The sequence below is a fragment of the Solanum dulcamara genome, chromosome 7 (assembly GCF_947179165.1).
Source record: "Solanum dulcamara chromosome 7, daSolDulc1.2, whole genome shotgun sequence".
In the NCBI taxonomy this organism is placed as follows: Eukaryota; Viridiplantae; Streptophyta; class Magnoliopsida; order Solanales; family Solanaceae; genus Solanum; species Solanum dulcamara.
The window spans coordinates 59,636,820-59,657,160 of NC_077243.1; the positions used below are offsets into that span (position 1 = coordinate 59,636,820).

General features: G+C 34.7%; 1 protein-coding gene and 1 long non-coding RNA gene across 3 annotated transcripts; both read right to left on the minus strand.

The window, feature by feature from the left end:
- Positions 1-306: 306 nt before the first annotated feature.
- Positions 307-1,461, minus strand: LOC129894766 (uncharacterized). Its single transcript, XM_055970414.1, has 2 exons — positions 1,281-1,461; positions 307-783 (listed from the first exon to the last, which is right to left on the minus strand). Exons 1-2 carry the CDS (start codon positions 1,350-1,352, stop codon positions 307-309), a joined length of 549 nt encoding a protein of 182 aa, XP_055826389.1. The 5' UTR covers positions 1,353-1,461.
- Positions 1,462-13,814: 12,353 nt separating this feature from the next.
- Positions 13,815-15,977, minus strand: LOC129895291 (uncharacterized). 2 transcript variants are annotated; one of them, XR_008767750.1, is made up of 2 exons: positions 15,672-15,977; positions 13,815-15,462 (listed from the first exon to the last, which is right to left on the minus strand). It is a non-coding gene; the product is annotated as an uncharacterized LOC129895291 (long non-coding RNA). The 2 variants fall into 2 exon arrangements; XR_008767751.1 differs by having other exon boundaries at positions 15,649-15,977.
- Between the last annotated feature and the right edge of the window lie 4,364 nt (positions 15,978-20,341).

Sequence of the window (20,341 nt, forward strand, 5' to 3'; positions counted from 1 at the left end):
CAGTCTGTCAAACTCATCCCTACGCTGATCACGAAGGCTATATGGCACAAATCTCTCAAGGAACACCTCAGTAAACTGTTCCCAACTCATCATAGGAGAACCAATAGGTCTACGAGCAAGAACTGACCTCCACCATTCTTTGGCCACTCCCGCAAATTGATATGAAGTGTAAGCAACTCCATGTGCCTCTAAAATGCCTAGGTTGAACAACCTATCTTGACACTCAGTCAAAAAGTCATAGGCTTTCTCTCTGGCTTTACCATCAAACCTTGGAGGTGCCAATCGAATGAACCTCTCGAAACTCTTCTACTCAGCTACCGACATGGCAGCATTAGCAGAAACTGGCGGAGCTGCAAATCTCGGAGGTGCAATAGAAGGCATTGAAGATGAACCAGGAGTCTGAAATCCTACACTAGGCCCCTGAACTGGCGGTGTAGCACCAACTGTGATAGGAGAACCTATAGTACCTGAAATAATACCAGAGGTAGGAGCACCATCCAGTCTAGCCAATAATCGAACCAATAGCTCCTGAAGCATCGGAGTACTATCGGGAACCACAGGAGGCTGGGATGGCCTCTCCTCCTCAGTCTTCTGCTCTAAGTCATCCTCATGCTCATACATGGGCTCAGGTGATAGCTCTCTAGCTCGTCCACGAGCAGGTGCCGCTCCCCTTGCTCGGCCTCGTCCCCTGACTCCACCACGTCCTCTACCTCGCCCGCGTACTGGGGCTTGAGCAGCAGGTGCAGCCTCACCCTCAGTAATTGTGGCTCTAGTCCTCACCATCTGCGCAGAAGGAATAGATCAGAGGTATACAACACTTGATATGAATAAATCGCACGAAGGGAGTAAAAAGAAAGAAATTCTCCTATTAAGTATCTTGTAGCCTCTCGAAGATAAGTACGGACGTCTACGTACCGATCCGCAAGACTCTACTAGACACCCTGCTCTTTAACTTATAAGACCGATGAACCTAGTGCTCTGATACCAATTGTCACGACCCAAAAACTGAGGTCATGATGGCACACATCTCAAAACCCAATCTGATGTGTAACCCTAAAAATAAAACTCATACAAGACTCCCAAAGGGGAAAGTGATGCCACGATTTAAATAAAAAGAAGAAAAAAAAACAATGAAGAAATTATCCCAAAACCTGGTGTCATAAGTATAAAGAGCATCTAATACAAGGTTCGAATCTGAAGATACAACATAAGTCTCTGAATGATACAAAAGACTAAAAAATAAAGATAGACTAGTGACGATCCGAATTCTGGGACCTCACCACTAATCTGAGAATTACACAATCCGCTAGAATATTAACTGCCACGTGGGGTACCCCGACTAGTATCTGCATCAAAAAGGGACACAAAAGTAGGGGTGAGTACAATTCACATGTACTCAGTAGGTTTTAGCTGACTGAGTATAAGGAATTAATCAAACCTATGAAATAAACTAAGAAACGCTTCCACCTGCATATAGAAAAATCCCACTTCGGCATCGGTGCCGCCATTTTATATATATAGTGGCACGAATAAAGTATAATAACAACTCATAATCACAATTAATCAAATAATTCAAGCAGCACAAATGTCAATGCAATGCAATGCAATATGATGATGCAATGATGTGGTGGTACGGTGGAATCAAGACTGTCGCACAGCCTGTCGTATACACCTGCCGAGCTGTGCTACCAAGCAGGACACATGGGGGTCTTGCAGACCATATAACTCAATCACAATATCTCATTATCCTTGCCACCTCCTCGTGGTCAAGGGATCACAATGCATCCACTACCCTGCCGGAAAACTGCCTCGGTCAGGGACTCAAGATACAAAGGTTAGGATCACAATGCATCCACTACCCTGCCGGAAAACTGCCTCGGTCAGGGACTCAAGATACAAAGGTTGGGATCACAATGCATCCACTACCCTGCCGGAAAATTGCCTCGGTCAGGGACTCAAGATACAAAGGTTGGGATCACAATGCATCCACTACCCTACCGGAAAACTGCCTCGGTCAGGGACTCAAGATACAAAGGTTTAAAGGTGTTTCATTTTCTTTCTCAAAAAGAATTTCCATATTTCTCAACTTCCCATGTTTCATGATGTGATGAATGAGGATGAATGCATCAAAACACATATGCATGGAAGTAATAATCAACTCACATGTGGTATAATGTTCAAAGTTCTCAAAACTTAACCTATACATGATATTCACCCTCAATAAATAGTAACGGGAAGAACACACTTTCCTTTAAATATTCACCCCTTTTTCAACAATATTTCAATACTCAAGTATGCTCAAAACCCCAACTCAATCTCTCAGGCAGCATCACAAGTCAAATAATATACTCAAGCCTCTCTCTTAGGCAAATCATAATTCACATGCTCTCAAAGCAAATAAGATAACAAATAAGGCCCTCACACGGGCTATGTAATACAAATAAACCCCGTCACGGCAACACATTAATAAATAAGCCTCCACACGGACATCATAATATATATAACATTCTCAACTCATACTACAACCCCATCCCAAAGTCTATAACATATGAATGATTAATTACCCCATCTCAATCTCAAAGAAAGATAGCCAAACCTACCTCAATTGCCGAAACCGCACTCGAATACCTCCACCGGACAAGTAACTCTCGAATTCAGCGCTCGGAATGACAACCCACTATCAACAATAAAACATACACGTCACAAGGAGTCCAATGACACCCATATTGATAGGTTTCGGAACCGGGGGTAAAATGGTCCAAAAATTAACTATTTTCGAAAAGGGTCAAATCTATAAATTTATTGAACAATCCCATTCTATTGGTAATAAGGAACTCATGGTTGAAAAACCCATAAAAATAGAGCTCAAAACGAGTTGGAAATCACAATTTTCCTTAAATTCGGATTAGGGAAGAAACAAGGATTTTTGGGGTTTGAAACTAAAATTTAAGAGTTAAAATCGTCAAAAACTTAATGAAAAAGGAAGGTTTTAGGTCAAAAATCACTTACCCAACACTTTGCCTCGAAAATCTCTTCTCAAATCACCTCAAGGAGTTCAAGAACTCAAACAAATGTTGAAAAATATTGAAATGAGAAGAAAGGGGCATTTTCTGCCCAAAAAGTTACTGTTCACGCGTGTTACTGTTCACGCGTGTTTTGTACAAATTTACAAAAATCACCCTCAAGGTCATTACACGTCCGCATTGTACTCGACTTCAGCCATCAATCCTTTTTCAAAGGTGCATTTTCTAACAGATTTTGAATTTTTTTTTCACATTTACTTGTGTTGTAGGTAGTTGTGTATACCCCTAGATTATCTATAACTGTCATATTTTCAAGCGACCTGATGTGGTGTTGAAGTTAAACTATTAAATGTATGAATAATTGTAGGTGAAAGGATTGTCGTTTAATCGGTACTCTTGGATGATGACGCATAATTCCTTTGCCAAATTGAAAGCGAAGTCCGGGACAAGAGGTGTAATATTAGCTCCAGTGAATCAGCAGGACACCATCACCGAACAGCTAAATGTAAGTTTACACCTCTGTGATCTCTTTCTTCAATGCTTCAAAAATATAGAAATCACGAAGGGTTTAGCTCTTTTTCCTATGATGCCAAAACTAAGTACTAAACTAGTTTGAAATTTGTATAATGGTGTTAATTCAAGAAATTGAGACTGAGTCATGTGTTAAGCTGATTTTATGTTTTGGATTCAGTTTCTGTTATTATGTAATGTATCACAGCCCAAGACAAGATTGTTAATTTTGAGATGAAGCTAATGGACATTGACAGTGAGCATCTTGGGATTCCTGAAGAATAGTACCATCCTATTGTTAGAATGCCTTCGACTGAGTTTGGTAGAATTTGCAAAGACCTTAGCTGCATTGGAGATACAAGTGTAATTTGCCTCTCATGATAACTGTGGCTTTAGTAAGTTGTATAATGTTAACTAAACATTAACTTTTGTTTCAATTGATTGTTGCAGTTGTTATTTCGATGACAAAGGAAGGTGTAAAATTCTCAACCAGAGGTGACATTGATAATGCTAATATTGTTTGCAGGCAAAATACAACTGTTGACAAGGTAGATTGTTTTTGGTTATCGCATTTATTTTTCTTGTTTGATTCTTGCTATAAGTTGATGTATGACTTATTTGTTTCAAATTGGCAGCCTGAAGAAGCCACAGTTATAGAGATGAATAAGCCAGTATCATTGACATTTGCCCTGAGATACTTGAACTCCTTTACAAAAGCATCTCCATTATCTAATTGGAAGCAGGTGTAGACATTTGAGAATTGTTTGATTTAATATGATTTGTATTCATTTGTTGAATGCGGGAGAACTGGAGAAGAATGTGCTTCCACAAGAAAAGAAAGACGAGTAGAAAGCTGTGGATGCAATATGGGAATTTTCTTGTTTATGCAATTTATTTTCTTTAATCTTCAAAGCTCAATGTAGTGTTAAGTTGTGTGTACCGTGTACTCTTCTTGACTACCATGGTGGCTGTAGGCCTATAGCTAACTAGCTATATATGAATATACTGTGAAAGTGTGAAGTTTAAGTGGCGGGTTCACATATGACATATCTGCTTACCTAACTTCTTACATTGTGCATGCCTGTTGAGAAGGGGAATTGAAGTAAATGACAGAAATTTTACATGTTATCATACCACCAATACACCGCTCAATAATCGTTCCATAATTGCTAATTCGATACCGAACCAACCGATATCTTATAGGTTGGCTAGCGAACTAGTACTTTTAAAAGTCGATAACCGTTGAGTCAAACCATTAAGCATAATAATCCATCCGATCCGCCCGATAAGCACCCCTAACTGGGATAGATCTCAAAAATTCCACAAGAATGTCAAAATTCTTTTTTTAGCAGCTCGAGATTTGTCAAGAGATCTAACTGGACATAATTTTTGAGGAAGATCTCAAAAATTTCATCAAGAATTGTTAGAAGTTCGAAGTCAACTTTAAATGATCTCCAACATTGCTAGAGTGGAGCGACCACAAATTCAAGATGCGAGCCACCGATGAGTCGTATAAACTTCCATCAAAGACATGAGTCCCAAAGAACACAAATTGTTGAAGAGAAAAAATAAAGGAACATATGAAAGCATCGAGAGGACGATACTTTCATAATCATCGAGCCATCCACCTCGTTATAGTGGACAAACATCGAGCTATCTACCTCGTTATAGTGGAGAAACATCGAGCCATCTACCTTATTAGAGTGGACAATCATTCAACTAATCCAAGAGGATGACATTTACCTTTTCATTTGCCAAGAGGGTCATTCATATTATATTACCGAAAGTGCTAGCATTATTACCAAGAGGTCCATTCATATTATATTACCGAAAGTAGTAATATTATTTCCAAGAGAACCATTTTATTACGTTGCATTACCAAGAAGGTCATGCATCATTCAAATCATCCAAGAGGATGACATTGCATATTCATTGCCGAGTGGGACATCATTATTATCATATCATTGCCAAAAGGGCCATTATCATATTTATTCCCAAGAGGGCCATTGTCATATTCATTGCTCAGAGGGCCATTTCATTACATTTCATTGCCAAGAGGGTTGTGCATCATTCAAATCATCCAAGAGGATGACATTTGCATATTTATTTGCTGAGAGGGACATTTCATTACATTGCATTGCCGAGAAGGCCATTTCATTACATTGAATTGACAAAATGGTCATGCATCATTCAAATCATCCAAGAGGATGACATTTATATATTTATTTGCCGAGAGGGATATTTCATTACATTGCATTTCCAAGATGGTCGTGCATCATTCAAATCATCCAAGAGAATGATATTTGCGTAATTATTTGCCGAGAGGGCCATTGTATATCGATCTCATCAAAGAGAAACATTAGCATTTTCAAGCATTACAAACGCCTGAAGGGCATACGTAAGACGCATCAAATATCAGAGAAGAATTGAAGGGCAACTTGCCAATGGATCATTATCCTACCGATGAAGCAATATGTATCCTATCGATGGATCACCTTCATTCATCCTATCGATGGACATGCAACATCATCCTACCAATAGATCATTATTTGTCATATCGATGGACCAACATATCCTACTTATGAATCTTCATTCGTCCTATCGATGGACACACATTTATATCCTATTAATGGATCTTCATTCGTCCTATCGATGGACAGACAATTATTTTGCCAAAATATCTTACTGAACGATCACCTTCATTCGTCCTACCAATGGACATGCATCATATCCTGCCGATGAATCACCTTCATTCATCCTATCGATGGATATGCAACATTATCCTACCAATGGATCATCATTCATCCTATCAATGGACCAGCATATCCTACCAATGGATTTTTATTTGTTCTATCGATAGACACACATTTATATCTTATCAATGGATCTTCATACATCATACTGATGGACATATAATTATCTTGCCGAATATCCTATTAATGGATCACCCTCTTATCGATGGAGCAACATTATCCTACAGATGAAGCATCTTTATTCGTCCTACCGATGGACATGCATTTATTTTGCCAAGTATCTTATCAATGGATCACCATCCTACTGATAGAGCAGCATTATACTACCAATGGATCAATGAAGATTTTCAACATGCAAAGAGGATGAAAGAAAGTGCGAACGACATAAAAGAGGATGCAGCACAACGTGGAACCTTTTCTTAGCAGCGAATTGGACACAGTCCGAAGATGAATATCAAGCTCATAGGACACGAGCTGAGGAACAACTTCCACCACTGTAAACCACGATCCTATCGAAAGGCGTATGGGTATTTCAGGGTCTATCCATAATTCAAAAATCCATACTTGCCCATTTCAGAAAGATGAAGATGGAGTCGGTCAAAATTGAATTTGTCAATTTTCTTTATTCAAGATCTCTTCTATTGAACCTATCCAAAGAAATGAACACCTGTTGACACCTAATTTTGACCCTTCACAACGCAAATTAGCTATCGAGTTTTTTTGAATTTCGAATATTTTTGAAATAATTAGCTTTTATAAAAACAAAGATATTTTTATGTTATTCTTAACTATTTTAATCTTTTTATAAATTTTAGTATAATATACATATTTCTATATAATTACATCTTTGATTACTAATTATGTGGTTATTTGAAAATCATCTCAAAAAGATTTTATTTTAAACTAAATACAATGTTAGTTAGGTTAGTTTAATTATAGTTTGTATTTTTAAAATTTTTAGTTTTTTCTAAAAAAATAAATTCAATCTCCACATCGAAAAACCTTGAGGAATTCGAGGTTTTTGGAGTCTATATACATGCTCATATTCTCATTAAGGAGGAGGAAGAAGTGAGAGGTTTTTTAGCCACCCCAAATTTAGAAATTTTCTTAACTTGGATAGGATTTTGGACTCTTGTCCCCAGCCTAAAAGTTGTAAAAATTTCTAGCTTTCAATCTATATTTTTCTTCGAGGAAAATAGGAGATTGAAGTCGAAATTTAGGCTAAGAAAGGAGTTCTTATAATGTCGAACCCACGAAGGTTCGAGTATAAATTTTCAGTTTTTCTTTTTGTGGATTGAAGTTCCGTCAATCTCTTGGGTGGTTGTAAAGTCGTCTTCCGCTCGTCGTCTTCACTCTCGCTATCCGAAAAGAGATAAAATATTTTCTCAGCTTTATTTTATTTAATTATTTCATGTTTTAAATTTAGTTGATTCGTAGTCTTTTTTTAGCATGGATTAAGAATAGTTAGATTAATGATAAAAATTCCTTATAGTTAGCATTTGTTAGATTAATTAGCTAGCTTGTGTTATGATTATTTAATAAAAGCACTTAGTTTTGTTCATTATTTTTTCAAGTAGTTTTCTTTGACATTATAGATTTTCATATTTTCAATTTCTTCTTTTAACATGATTTAGATAATAAAAATATGTTTAAGTTATTATTTAGTTAGAACTTTCATGACCTAATTGATTTAATTTTTTCTTTAAAATTTGAGTTTGTATAGCGTATATATTAATTCCGTGTCCTTTAGTTACTTGAATATATTTCTTCTTTCCTTTTCTTTGTCTACATATAATATATATTGTTTGTCACCTCTAGGATGCCCATCAATTTGATACCTTAACATATCATGATACCTTGATTTAACTTAAAATGAGTAGATGCTTATGTAATTTTATTTTGGGTGCATGCGATATCGATTTGAGTCCATCTTTGGACTCCATTCTTGCATATTGTTGAGTTTTGAGTCTCTCATCATCTTTTGCTTAAATTGCTGAAAAGTTGATACATGAAAATGAACCTAATATTTATCATTTGAATATTGATATTGGAATGTATACACAAAATACAGGTGGAAAACAATGTCATATACACTGATATAAAGTATCTATACGGTCTGATATGCAAGAAAATAATATTGTACATACTGATATACAGTGTATATATAGTCTAATATACAATGATATATAGCAAATACAGGGAAAAAACATGTGGTATATAGTTCAATATATAGAAATAATGTTGTATATACTGTATGCAATATATATATAGTCTGATATATAGTGTATATACATTTGCGATATATAGTGGAATTGTGCTTAAGGCCCAAAACACAGATGAGCCAACAACTTGGTCCAGACGTACAGAAACTAAGTGTCGGACCATATTTTTATGTATTATTTATTATTTATTTATATTTATTCGGGTTGTAATAATTTTATGTTATTTATGTTTGCTTAGATATTAATTTTAATTTGTTTTAACTTAAATTAGATTTTCCTAAAGATAAACGAATTCATGTTAATTTACTTTCTAAATGATTTTCTACCTTTATTATTTTCAATGTTTAAGTTTGATCATTTTTTCTAAAAAAATTATTTTAAAGTGTTTGTTTTCTCTTAAATTAATATTTTTAAAAGTTAGTCAAATAATTTTTTAAATCGTCGGATAAATGCGCGTTAGCGGCCACTTTGAATGCTTAACACCTTCTCAAAGCGGAAATAAGAACCTCATACCTTTTTCTCTGAATTTTTTAGACTTAAATCTGTTAGGGTCTTTAAAATTAAGGTTTCTTGATTTTCCTTAAAAATTAAGTGGTGACTCTCTTTTCTAAAATTAATTTTTCTCTAAAAAGTTGAAATTAATTTTAAACCGTCTTTTTTCCGACATAACCCAACTTCCACTTGAGGAAAGAGTAGATAAAAGCTGATGACGCGTATCCACCATGCCCATGCTTCAAACAACTTGAAACATACCTACACCAATAAAAAAGTGCAACAAGAGTAATATCAGGACATCACACGTACTAATAGGCACCATAGCCCAACGTGAGTTAAATTCACATAACTCTCACAAAATCAGCAAGAACAACATATATCAATATATCACACCTTACATTCTCCCATTTACACATTACCCCATTGTCCTAACACTTCATAGAAAATTAGGATTCAATATCCCACCATTAACTTAAACCCTAACCATGTCATTAGCATCATTCTCTCGTGTATATACCTAAATGAAAACCAACTCATATATTAAAGTCAAATAACTATTGCACCCCATTTTTCTCAAAATGGGATTGCAACAATGTGACAACTCTTTTAAGGATTTAAAGAAGAGAAGAGTTGCCACCTAATAAATTAAAGACGCGTTAGGGCACCATTCTATTCTATACTATAAAAGAAAATTAAATTAGAAAGGTCGACGCAATCAAAAAATGGGTAAAGGTTTAAATTACCTCAAAACGAAGGTGTTAGGCACCTTTCGAGGTCCACAAAAGCTGATCCCGGACGAATCTTATAAATTATGTGGGGTGGAGGGTTTAAAAATATAGCAAATAAAGGTCTTTTATTCATTTTAATTAACTAATGAAAGCCTTAAGGTGATAAAGAATATATAATAATTTTAATATAAAACAAGTTAAATTAAACATTAACTAATATGACATGTAAATAAAATAGACAAGCGAGAAGACAGAAGTTGCACAATTAAATATAAGAAAAAAATATTTTTTGATTAATTAAGCTAAGCTACCCAAATAATTTAAAGAATTAAAGGATTTAAAAACTAAATTAGATTCATTCTACTCGGATCAGCGCCCAACTTATTAACGGAAGAAAAATACGAAGTTTGTCATTTTTATGCTCGGGTCACCTTACATCATTTTCGAAGGGCCTATCTATCCCTACCCCTCCTAGGTTCATTTATTATTAGTCTAAGAACGATCTAAAAGTAAATAATACTATCATCCTAAAAGGTGCTTAGCGTCCCAACATAATGTCCAAGAGGCGTTGGACTTACTATTAGGATAGGTTCTAGACTTAAAGAAAAATCTTAAGGCTCCTAGATAGACACTTCATCAGGCAAAACATCTAGGACGAGCATTTAGTACATAAGATCTCAAATAGGCCTCTAATTTGATTAATTAGCATGCTTGAAAACACATATAAGTTTTGTGAAGGATCATAGAAGAAATATGTGTGTGCACGCATAATCAGACGTATAAAGAATGATACGAAACTTGAAGAACATGGGAGCATAGTTCTATTATTAGATGTATGAGAACAATTTTAATTATTGAACTACTTGTAATAAAAGAAAAACATTTTGCCAATTTTAATTATTAACATGCTGAAAACTTTTATGAGATCTATGAATATGTTTTCTAATTAGTATGCCAAAATATTTATTAACATCTATGGACATGATTTATATATAAAACGATGCACTAAAAATATTTATAAAAAAAGCTATTAAAATGTTATTTATTTAATTAGCATACTAAAAATAAATTGACAAGGGTCTAAAGATAATATCTAAATAGTTGACATGCTAAAAATATTTATAGAATTCTATGAGCATGATTTCTAGTTAAAAACAACATGCTGAAAATTTATTTAAAATTCTATAGGCATGGTTTTATATATATTAACATGCTAAATAATTAATTTGAATCCTATGAACATGATATCTAAATGATTAATATGTCAAAATTATTATGTAAAACCTATAGACATGATCATGCTAACAATATTTAGAGGTCTATGAACATGATTTCTATAACATAGAGACAATATTTATTAAGTCCTACGAATATGGTATCTAATAGTTAACATGCTAGATTTATTACATGATACTTATAGACATAATTTCTAAGCAAACACATTCTACCGCGAAATTGATTATTAAACATGAACGTTTAATAACATAATAATTGGTGAACAAAACAAGCGAAAATTAGACAAATTACTTATTACATACATGTTGACACCCAATTTTGACCCTCCATAACGCAAATTAGCTTATCGAGTTTCTTTAAATTTCTATTTTTTGAAATAATTAGCTTTTATAAAAAAGAAGAAGATATTTTCATGTTATTCTTAACTATTTTTTTAATCCTTTTTATAAATTTTGGTATAATATACATATCTCTATATAACTATATCTTTGATTACTATTTATGTGGTTATTCGAAAATCATCTCAAAAGATTTTATTTTTACTAAATACAATGTTAGTTAGGTTAGTTTAATTATAGTTTGTATTTTTACAACTTTTGGTTTTTTCTAAAAAAAAATAATCTCATTCTCCACATCGAAAATGCATGAAGAATTTGGGTTTTTTAGAGCTTATATAAAAGTTCATATTCTCATTAAGAAGGAGGAAGAACTGAGATATTTTTTAGCCACCCAAAGTTAGAAATTTTCTTAACTTGACTAGGATTTTGGACTCTTGTCCCCAGCCTAAAAGTTGTGAAAATTTTTAGCTTTCAATCTATATTTTTCTTCGAGGAAAATATGAGATTGAAGTCGATTTTCTTATAACGTCGAACCCACAAAAGTTCGAGTCTAAATTTTCTAGTTTTTCTTTTTATGGATTGGAGTTCCGTCAAGCTCTTGTGTGGTTGTGAAGTCGTCTTCAGCTCATCATCTTCAATCTTGCTGCTCGGAAAGAGGTAAAATCTTTTTTTAACTTTACTTTATTTAATTATTTCATATTTTATATTTAGTTGATTCGTAGTTTTTTTTAGCATGTATTAAGAATAATTAGATTAATGATAGAAATTTCTTATAGTTAGCATGTATTAGGATTAATTAGCTAGAATGTGTTAGGATTATTTCATGAAAGCACTTAGTTTTGTTCATTATTTTTTCAAGTAATTTTCTTTGACAATATAAATTTTCATTGTTCAATTTCTTCTTTTAACATGATTTAGATAATAAAAATATGTTTAAGTTATTATTTAATTAGAACTTTAATTGCCTAATTGATTTAATTCTTTCTTTAAAATTTGAGTTAGTATAACGTATATATTAATTCCGTGTCCTTGAGTTAATTGAATATATTTCTTCTTTCCTTTTCTTTGTCTACATATAATATATATTGTTTGTCACCTCTAGGATGCCCATCAATTTGATACCTTAACATATCATGATACCTTGATTTAACTTAAAATGAGTAGATGCTTATGTAATTTTATTTTGGTGCATGTCATATCGATTTGAGTCCCTCTTTGAAATTCATCCTTGCATATTGTTGAGTTTTGAGTCTCCCATCATCTTACTCAAATTACTGGAAAGTTGATAAATGGAAAAGAAGCTAATATTCATGGTTTGAATATTGATATTGAGTTGTATACACGGAATATAGATGGAAAACAGTGTCGTATATACTGATATACTACCTATACAGTTCGATAAGCAAGAAAACAATGTTGTATACACTGATATACATAATATATGTATAGTCTAATATGCAGTGATATACATCAAATACAGAGAACAAATAGGTGGTATACACTTTGTAAACAGTTCAATATACAAAAAAAATATTATATACACTATATACAATGTATATACAGTCTAATATATAGTGTATATACAACTGCGATATACAATGAAATTGTACTTAAGGCCCAAAATGCAGATGACCCAACAACTTAGTTCAGACGTACAGAAACTAAATGTCAGGCCATATTTTGATGTGTTATTTATTGTTTATTTATATTGATTCGGAGTGTAATAATTTATTTGCTTATGTTATTTATGCTTGCTTAGATATTAATTTTAATTTATTTTAGTTTAATTAGATTCCCATAAAGATAAATTAATTGTTAATTTACTCTTTAAATGATTTTCTACCTTTACTTAGTCATTTGATAAAATTTTTACTTTTTTTATATGTTTAAGTTTGATCATTTTTTCTAAAATATAATTTTAAAGTCTTCATTTCCTTTTAAATTAATATTTTTAAAAGTTAGGCAAATAATTTTTTAAATCGACGGATAACCGCGTGTTAGCGGCTACTTTAAATGCTTAACACCTTCTCAAAGTAGAGGTAAGAACCTTGTACCTTTTTCTCTGAATTTTAAAGACTTAAATTTGTTAGAGTCTTTTAAATTAAGTTTTCTTAATTTCTTTAAAAAATTAAGTGACAACTCTTCTTTTCTAAAATTGATTTCTCTCTATAATATTGAAATTAATTTTAAATTGTCTTTTTCCGACATAACAATATAGGTGGGTGTTTTTTTTTAAAAAGGTTAAAGTTAGATAGCACATTTTAGACACATAACAATATAGATAATTAAGCAATGATAATAACAATAGGCAGAATTCCTTTATTTAGATAGATAGAGCATGTGAAAATGTCCTTTAATTACAATTAAAAATTAATTCTAAGCATGATGATAAAGACACGATTTTAATGACTAAGATTAGTTAACTCCTATAGGCATATTTATATAGCGCGCACACACAAATTCTGTCAAAGTAAAACAAGTAGCACGTAGATTTTTCCTCCCCCTTAAATAGTAGAAGCCCCGTAATTTATTTTATTATATATAGCGATAGATACAAAATTATTCCTAATCAAAATGAAAAGAAATAGTTGAACATAAACTATTAACAAAATTAAACAAAGAAAAACTATCCAGATCTTTTCCCGACCCAGGCAAACTCTTCTCCGTGTCTTGAACTTTATGTTCAATCCCTAACAAATATAAAGAGAACACAAACGACCACTATACGAGAATACAAGATATATATTATAATGTTTATAAGCAAACAAAGAAGAGAATGTAATTATCAAGATAAGCAACTATTTCATACAGAGAGAGATTGAGTTTGAAAACTGACCTGGACGTCTTCCATAGAATGCTTAAGGCATTCGAGTTTTTTAAATGCTCAAATAATACAAAATTTAAAGATGCATGGAACTAACACATTATTAAATGTGTCATTTAAGAGAACTAAGCGGTTGAATGTAGATTAATAATAAGAGATCCAGAAAGTCCAATCGCAACAGAAAAATAGTAATTCGAGTTTGTAAAATCAACATCCAATTTTTAACACGTCAAGTTCACTAGAATCTCAAGAATTCCGAGCAGTACTTGTGTCAAAGTAAATTTGTTTTAGATCGAGGCAGGCCAACAACAAAGAGATAGAACTCAAAAGTAGGCCAAAATGCTAGAGCTTGTATTCATCAAGGTGTAAAAGTCATGTGGAAAAGTGAGTAAAAAGTTTTCTTCCCAGTGATCAGTGATGCCCAACCATAGCCAAGTGTCTTTTTATTCCAATGGTGTAAAATATGTGAAGTGTATCAATTTCTAGTGGGTATCCAGTGATGTCAAGTGTGTCCAAAATATGTAGATTATATAGTAAAAAATATAGAGTCAGTCATGGGAGAGAAATATTCTATAAAAAGAAAATCAATCATTCAGTAAGATTATTTTCTTTAATCAGGTGAGAAGAATCAATTGAGTAGAGATTGAATCGAATTTGCCATAAACTAAAAAAAGGGATCCCAACTATTCAGGCCACAAAGTAATATATATAGACTTTTACTATATCAAAGTTTATCATAAAAACAACTAGAAATCTGTATGAGCCAAGGAAGAAAATGTGAAATTTACCATAAAGAACTTGAACAATCAAGTCTGTTTGAAGAAGGGAGCTAATTGATGAACTTTACTTGCATGGATTAGTTGAATCAATTAAATTCATATTTACTATAAATAGGCGAGTAAGATAATCAAGTCAATAAATTATAAGACTAAATTGATGTTTACCAAAGATAAAGCAAGTAACAAGGAGCTCAGATTAAAGGAAAGCAACGAGTTATACAAAATTTAACTTAAATACTTTATAGCTTGCTAAGAATAGTTAAGTGACCACACATTGTCAACTAGAAAAGGTTAACAGTGAGTCAAAACATGTAAAATCAGACCAGGAGATATCAATATTGTGCTTAAAATCAAGTAATCAAGCATTTATCACATCAGTTAATCAGTAGAAATATCATATCAAGCTTCTTCATATCTGCTGTAGCTAACCAAGGTTCTACAGATACCAATTCATTAGGCAAAATTCCCTATGATTCTAAAATCCTTACCAAACATATCCCAAACTTCTCGCTCCCACCGGCCGGCTAGCTTACTCAGAATTAACAAGTAATAAGCTGTTATGAGCAAAAATCAGCAATCACACAGAATTACATTTGGGGATTTTATTTTGAATAGGAGGAATTTGATAAATATTAAGCAAACTTAACACCAAACCTAAACCAATCTTGTATGGCAGAATCATGAATCTAGAGTGAGGGACAATTAATCGAACACACAATAAAATCACCGAAGAATTATACCATGGACAAATTCATAAAGCGACCTTATGATAGGGAGCCTTTGAAGCTTATGTGCAGAGCTTTTCTCCGAAGTGGTTGGTGATTTGGTCGGATTTTGCTGATTTTCATGGGGTTCCACTGATGTGTGAAAGTCGACGGTGATGAGGGAGAGAACGGAGGGAGGGAAGGGAGTTGCGACGGCTGTTGCCTTGTTCTCGTCGGCGCTGACAAAGAGAGATTAGTGGAGAGAGGACAAAAGTTTGGGCGGCACTCATGGGGTTTCATCGTATATCATGGTGGCTTGTTGTCACGATTCGAATTCGGTCCTTGATGGAGCCTACTATAACTCCCAATAGGCAAGCCAACCTAATTAAAAATATAGAAGTCCAACATCAATTTAAATAAATAGGTAATGACATAAGAAGGCGGAAGCAGGAATAGTATAAAAAAAGAGATCGGTCCAATGTATAGATATGTAAATACGATACAAAAGGCCCAAAAATGACGAACTGATGCAAGACCAAATCCCGAACCTGGTGTCACCTATACAAAAACTAAAAATATATATACAATACAGAACTGACTGTCCGAAAATAAAAGTGCAAGTCAGTACAAAAGATAAAAAGAAGAAAGTCTCTGAACGCCGAGAGCTCACCATAATTCGAATCTGGTACATTTACGGATGATCAGGCACACACTAGGAGTGGCTCGAATGAGGAGCTGCATCAAAAGAACTTATTGGCAATTGGAGCACTATGCCATATACTCCGCTATATTTTTGTTCATGTCATTCCATCAGTAGACGTCCTTAAGGTCATGATACATCTTTGTAAAGCTCGGATGAATTGAGTATTGAGAATAATGTGCTTCATCCATAATTTGTTGCCTCAACCCATTTATATTAGGAACACACAGTCTGCCTTGGCATCTCAAGGTGCCACAAATGTAGTAATTCGGTGTTTTCGAATTCCTTCTGGATACTGGAGCAATAAAGGATCATCATATTGTTTTACTTTCACCAATGCCACTAATGATGACTCATCAGTATTTTGCACCACTATGCCTCCATCTTCGGATAGGCTGGCCAATCTGTGAACATCTCATACTACTTGTTGTACTTGTGATAAATGTACTAGGCTTCCCATAGATAGTCGACTGAGTGCATCTGCTACCACGTTAGCTTTTTCTGGATGGTATAGAATGTTTACATCGTAGTCCTTCAGCAATTCTAACCACCTTCCTTGCCTCAAATTCAACTCTTTTTGCTTGAAGAGATATAGAGACTCTTATGATGTGTAAATATATCAACATGTACCCCATAAAAATAGTGACGCCAAATCTAAGAGCAAATGCAACTGCTGCAAGCTCCCAATTAAGAGTTGGATAGTTTTGTTCATGTTTCTTCAATTGTGGAGAAACATATTTTATAACCTTCCCATGCTGCATCAAGATGCACCCTAGGCCAACTCCTGAAGCATCACAATAAACTGCATACCCTTATGTACCCTCTGGTAAGACCAATATTGGCGCCGTAGTCAATTTATCTTTAAGCTCTTAGAAGCTTCTTTCACAAGTGTCTGAACATTGAAACTTAACTACCTTCTGCGTTAGCTTAGTCAATGGGGCAGAAGTAGAGGAGAAACCCTCTACAAATCTTCGATAATAGCCAGCTAGCCATAATAAACTACGCACCTTTGTCGAAGTAGTAGGTCGAGGACAACTCTTCACAACCTCAATCTTCTGCAAGTCTACACTAATGCCTTCACCAGATACCACATGATCGAGAAAAGTCACTAAGTTCATCTAGAACTCACATTTAGAAAACTTGGCATAAATTGGTGCTCTTTGAGTGTTTGTAGGAATAATCTAAGATGATTTGTACGTTCTGCGGCATCACGTGAATATATCAAGATATTATTTACAAATACAATCACGTACAAATCAAGAAAGGGTTTGAAAACCCTACTCATCATATTCATGAAGGCTGCTGGGGCATTTGTTAGTCCAAATGATATGAAGAGGGACTCTAAGTTCCCATATCTTATCCAGAAGGCTATTTTGGAAATATCTACTTCCCGAATCTTTAGTTGATGGTATCCAGATCTTAAGTCAATCTTTGAAAAACATTAGGTCCTTGCAATTGATCAAATAAATCATCTATCCTTGGAAAGGGGTATTTGTTATTTATTGTCACTTTATTCAATTGCCTGTAATCTATACACATTCCCATGATGCCATCTTTCTTGCATACAAATAGTACTGGAGCACCTCAAGGCGATATGCTGGGGCGAATAAAACATTTGTCAAGTAAATCTTTCAACTGCTCCTTTAACTATTTCAGCTGGCACCATTCTATAAGGTTGAATTAATATAGGTTGGGTACCAAGATCTACGTCGATACCAAAATCAATCTCTCTGATTGGAGGTAATCCAGGAAGTTCATAAGGATACACATCCCGATATTCATTCACAATGGGCACATATTGAATTGTTGGCATCTGCTTCTCAACTTAAAGGTCTCTTACTTAGACCAGGTGATATAAACACCCTTTTTCTGTCTCTTACTTGGACCAGGTGATATAAACACCCTTTCTCTATAAGATATTGTGCCTTAAGATAGGAAATAAACCTTCCTCTAGGCATCAAAGAATTTCTTTTCCACTCCAAAACTGGTTCACCTGTGAAATAGAATCGAGCAATCTTAGATCAAAAATCAACTGTAGCATAACATGAAGACAACCAATCCATGCACATTATGATATCAAAATCAACCATTTCTAGCTCTATTAAATTTTCCAATGCACCAATAATAGATCCTTCTAGCTATAATAGATTATCCTACTAGAGTTGATACTGCAAATGGATCACCTAACAACTTTAGCTCCACTCCAAAGTTCTTAGCAATGAATGGAGTAACATATGATAGGGTATCCCCTGGGTATATTAATGCATATATGTCATGAGATAAAATAGATAAGGTACCTGTAACCACATTTGGAGATGCCTTAGAATCCTGCCGACCGACTAGTGCATATATGCAGATTAGGCTAGCTCTCGAACCAGATCCTCTGCCTCTGCCTAAAGACCTACCTGCTGATGATTGAGGACCATGCGACAAAGAAGGTGCTGATGATGAGGATTCTCCTACCAAGCCAGTATACTGTGGTCTATCACCTCTACCCACAGGTCCAAGCCTAGGACAATCACTCATCTTATGACCCTCAACTCCATACCTATAGCAAGCAGTAGATCCAAATCGACACTCTCCAAAATGAGACAGACCACACTGTCTGCAAGTAGGTCATGGTGGTAGTCTTTGGCTATCACCTCTATGATAGTCGGGGCCTGGTGCCCTCGAAGTCTGACTCTAGTCCTATCAAGGTCTCGATGACTGAGTTGGGACACTATTTGTGGAGCGGTCTGTTGACTGAGCTTGCCTTTGTGGACCTTTACTAGAATAAACTCTATCACCTCCCTGAAACATGTCTGCCATCATGGCCCTCTTACTTTGTTCTCTTTGTCTCTCAGCCCTACTGTTTAGTAAGCGGTCTTTTGTCTACTGGGTGTGTGCCATCAATCTGGCTATATCCATATCCCAATTTAATGTAGAAACCTCACAAGTGCCAATTAAATAATCTCCAGGCCAACCAAAAAGCGATGATTCCTTGCATCCTGGGTTCTGACCATCTTAGGAGTGAACATAGCCAACTGAGTAAACCGCTTGCTATACTTCCTGACACTGAGGTTTCTCTGTCTAAAGTTTAGAAAATTTTCAACCCTTGACTCCCTGAGCTCTTATGACAAAAAGTGCTCCATAAAGGCCTTAGAAAACTCATTCCAAACTCTTGGGGAAGCATTTGGTCCCCTAGAATCCACCCACATCTCATACCATGCAATGGTAACATCTTTCAGTTGATAGGAGGCCAATTCAACCCTTAGTCTCTAAGATATGCATGACCCTAAAAATTTTGTTGATTTCATCTGTAAACTATTGTGGGTTCTCTGTCACACTAGATCCAGTGAACACTGGGAGATTCATATGGAGGAAATCACGTACTCTGGATCTAGCTGCCTCTCCCCAAATAATTCTAGGTGCAGCTCCATTTTTTCCTTGGAACTGAGCTGCTACCAACTAAGTGAGTAACTATACTACCCCTCTAAGATCTTTCTCAGAGGAAGATAGTGGTGGTATAGGTGGTAGATGCACCACTGCTGATGCTACTGGAAGTGTATAAAGTCCTACAGAACCTTCTGTCCTTGGAATTTGAGGACCTGGTATAGGACATGGCAAGCTCTCTTAAGCGCTGGCTCGATCACCTAATAGTTGAGTCTGCTATGAAATAGCTGGTTCCTGAGTCGTGCTAGCAGTGGCCTTTGGGCCTACTTTTACCTTGTTTGTAATAGACATGATCTGTATTAGAAATAAAAAGAATATACATCAGAATTGACTATCTATGACTTAGCTCTATCGTATGATCTATATTATGAAAGAAGGTTAAATTCCTAAATGTCCGTGTAGTCCCTTAACTATAAATATGGAACACAACATATTTATAGAAAGGTCCTACTAGACATGGCTTTATAGACTCCCTGGAACACTTGAACCTTGTGCTCTGATATCAAGTTTTGTCACGCCCCCAGCTAGGAAGGAGCGGACAATGAGGACTTATTCGATGAACTTCTAATATATGTATTAAACTCATACTAAAGCTGT

Excerpts from the sequence above, each read along its gene's own strand:
- LOC129894766 (XM_055970414.1), bottom strand. The coding sequence starts at position 1,352 with ATGCAGATACTAGTCGGGGTACCCCACGTGGCAGTTAATATTCTAGCG. Across the intron at positions 784-1,280 it reads GTGTAATTCTCAGATTAGTG|ATGGTGAGGACTAGAGCCAC; the intron begins GTGAGGTCCCAG and ends CCTTCTGCGCAG.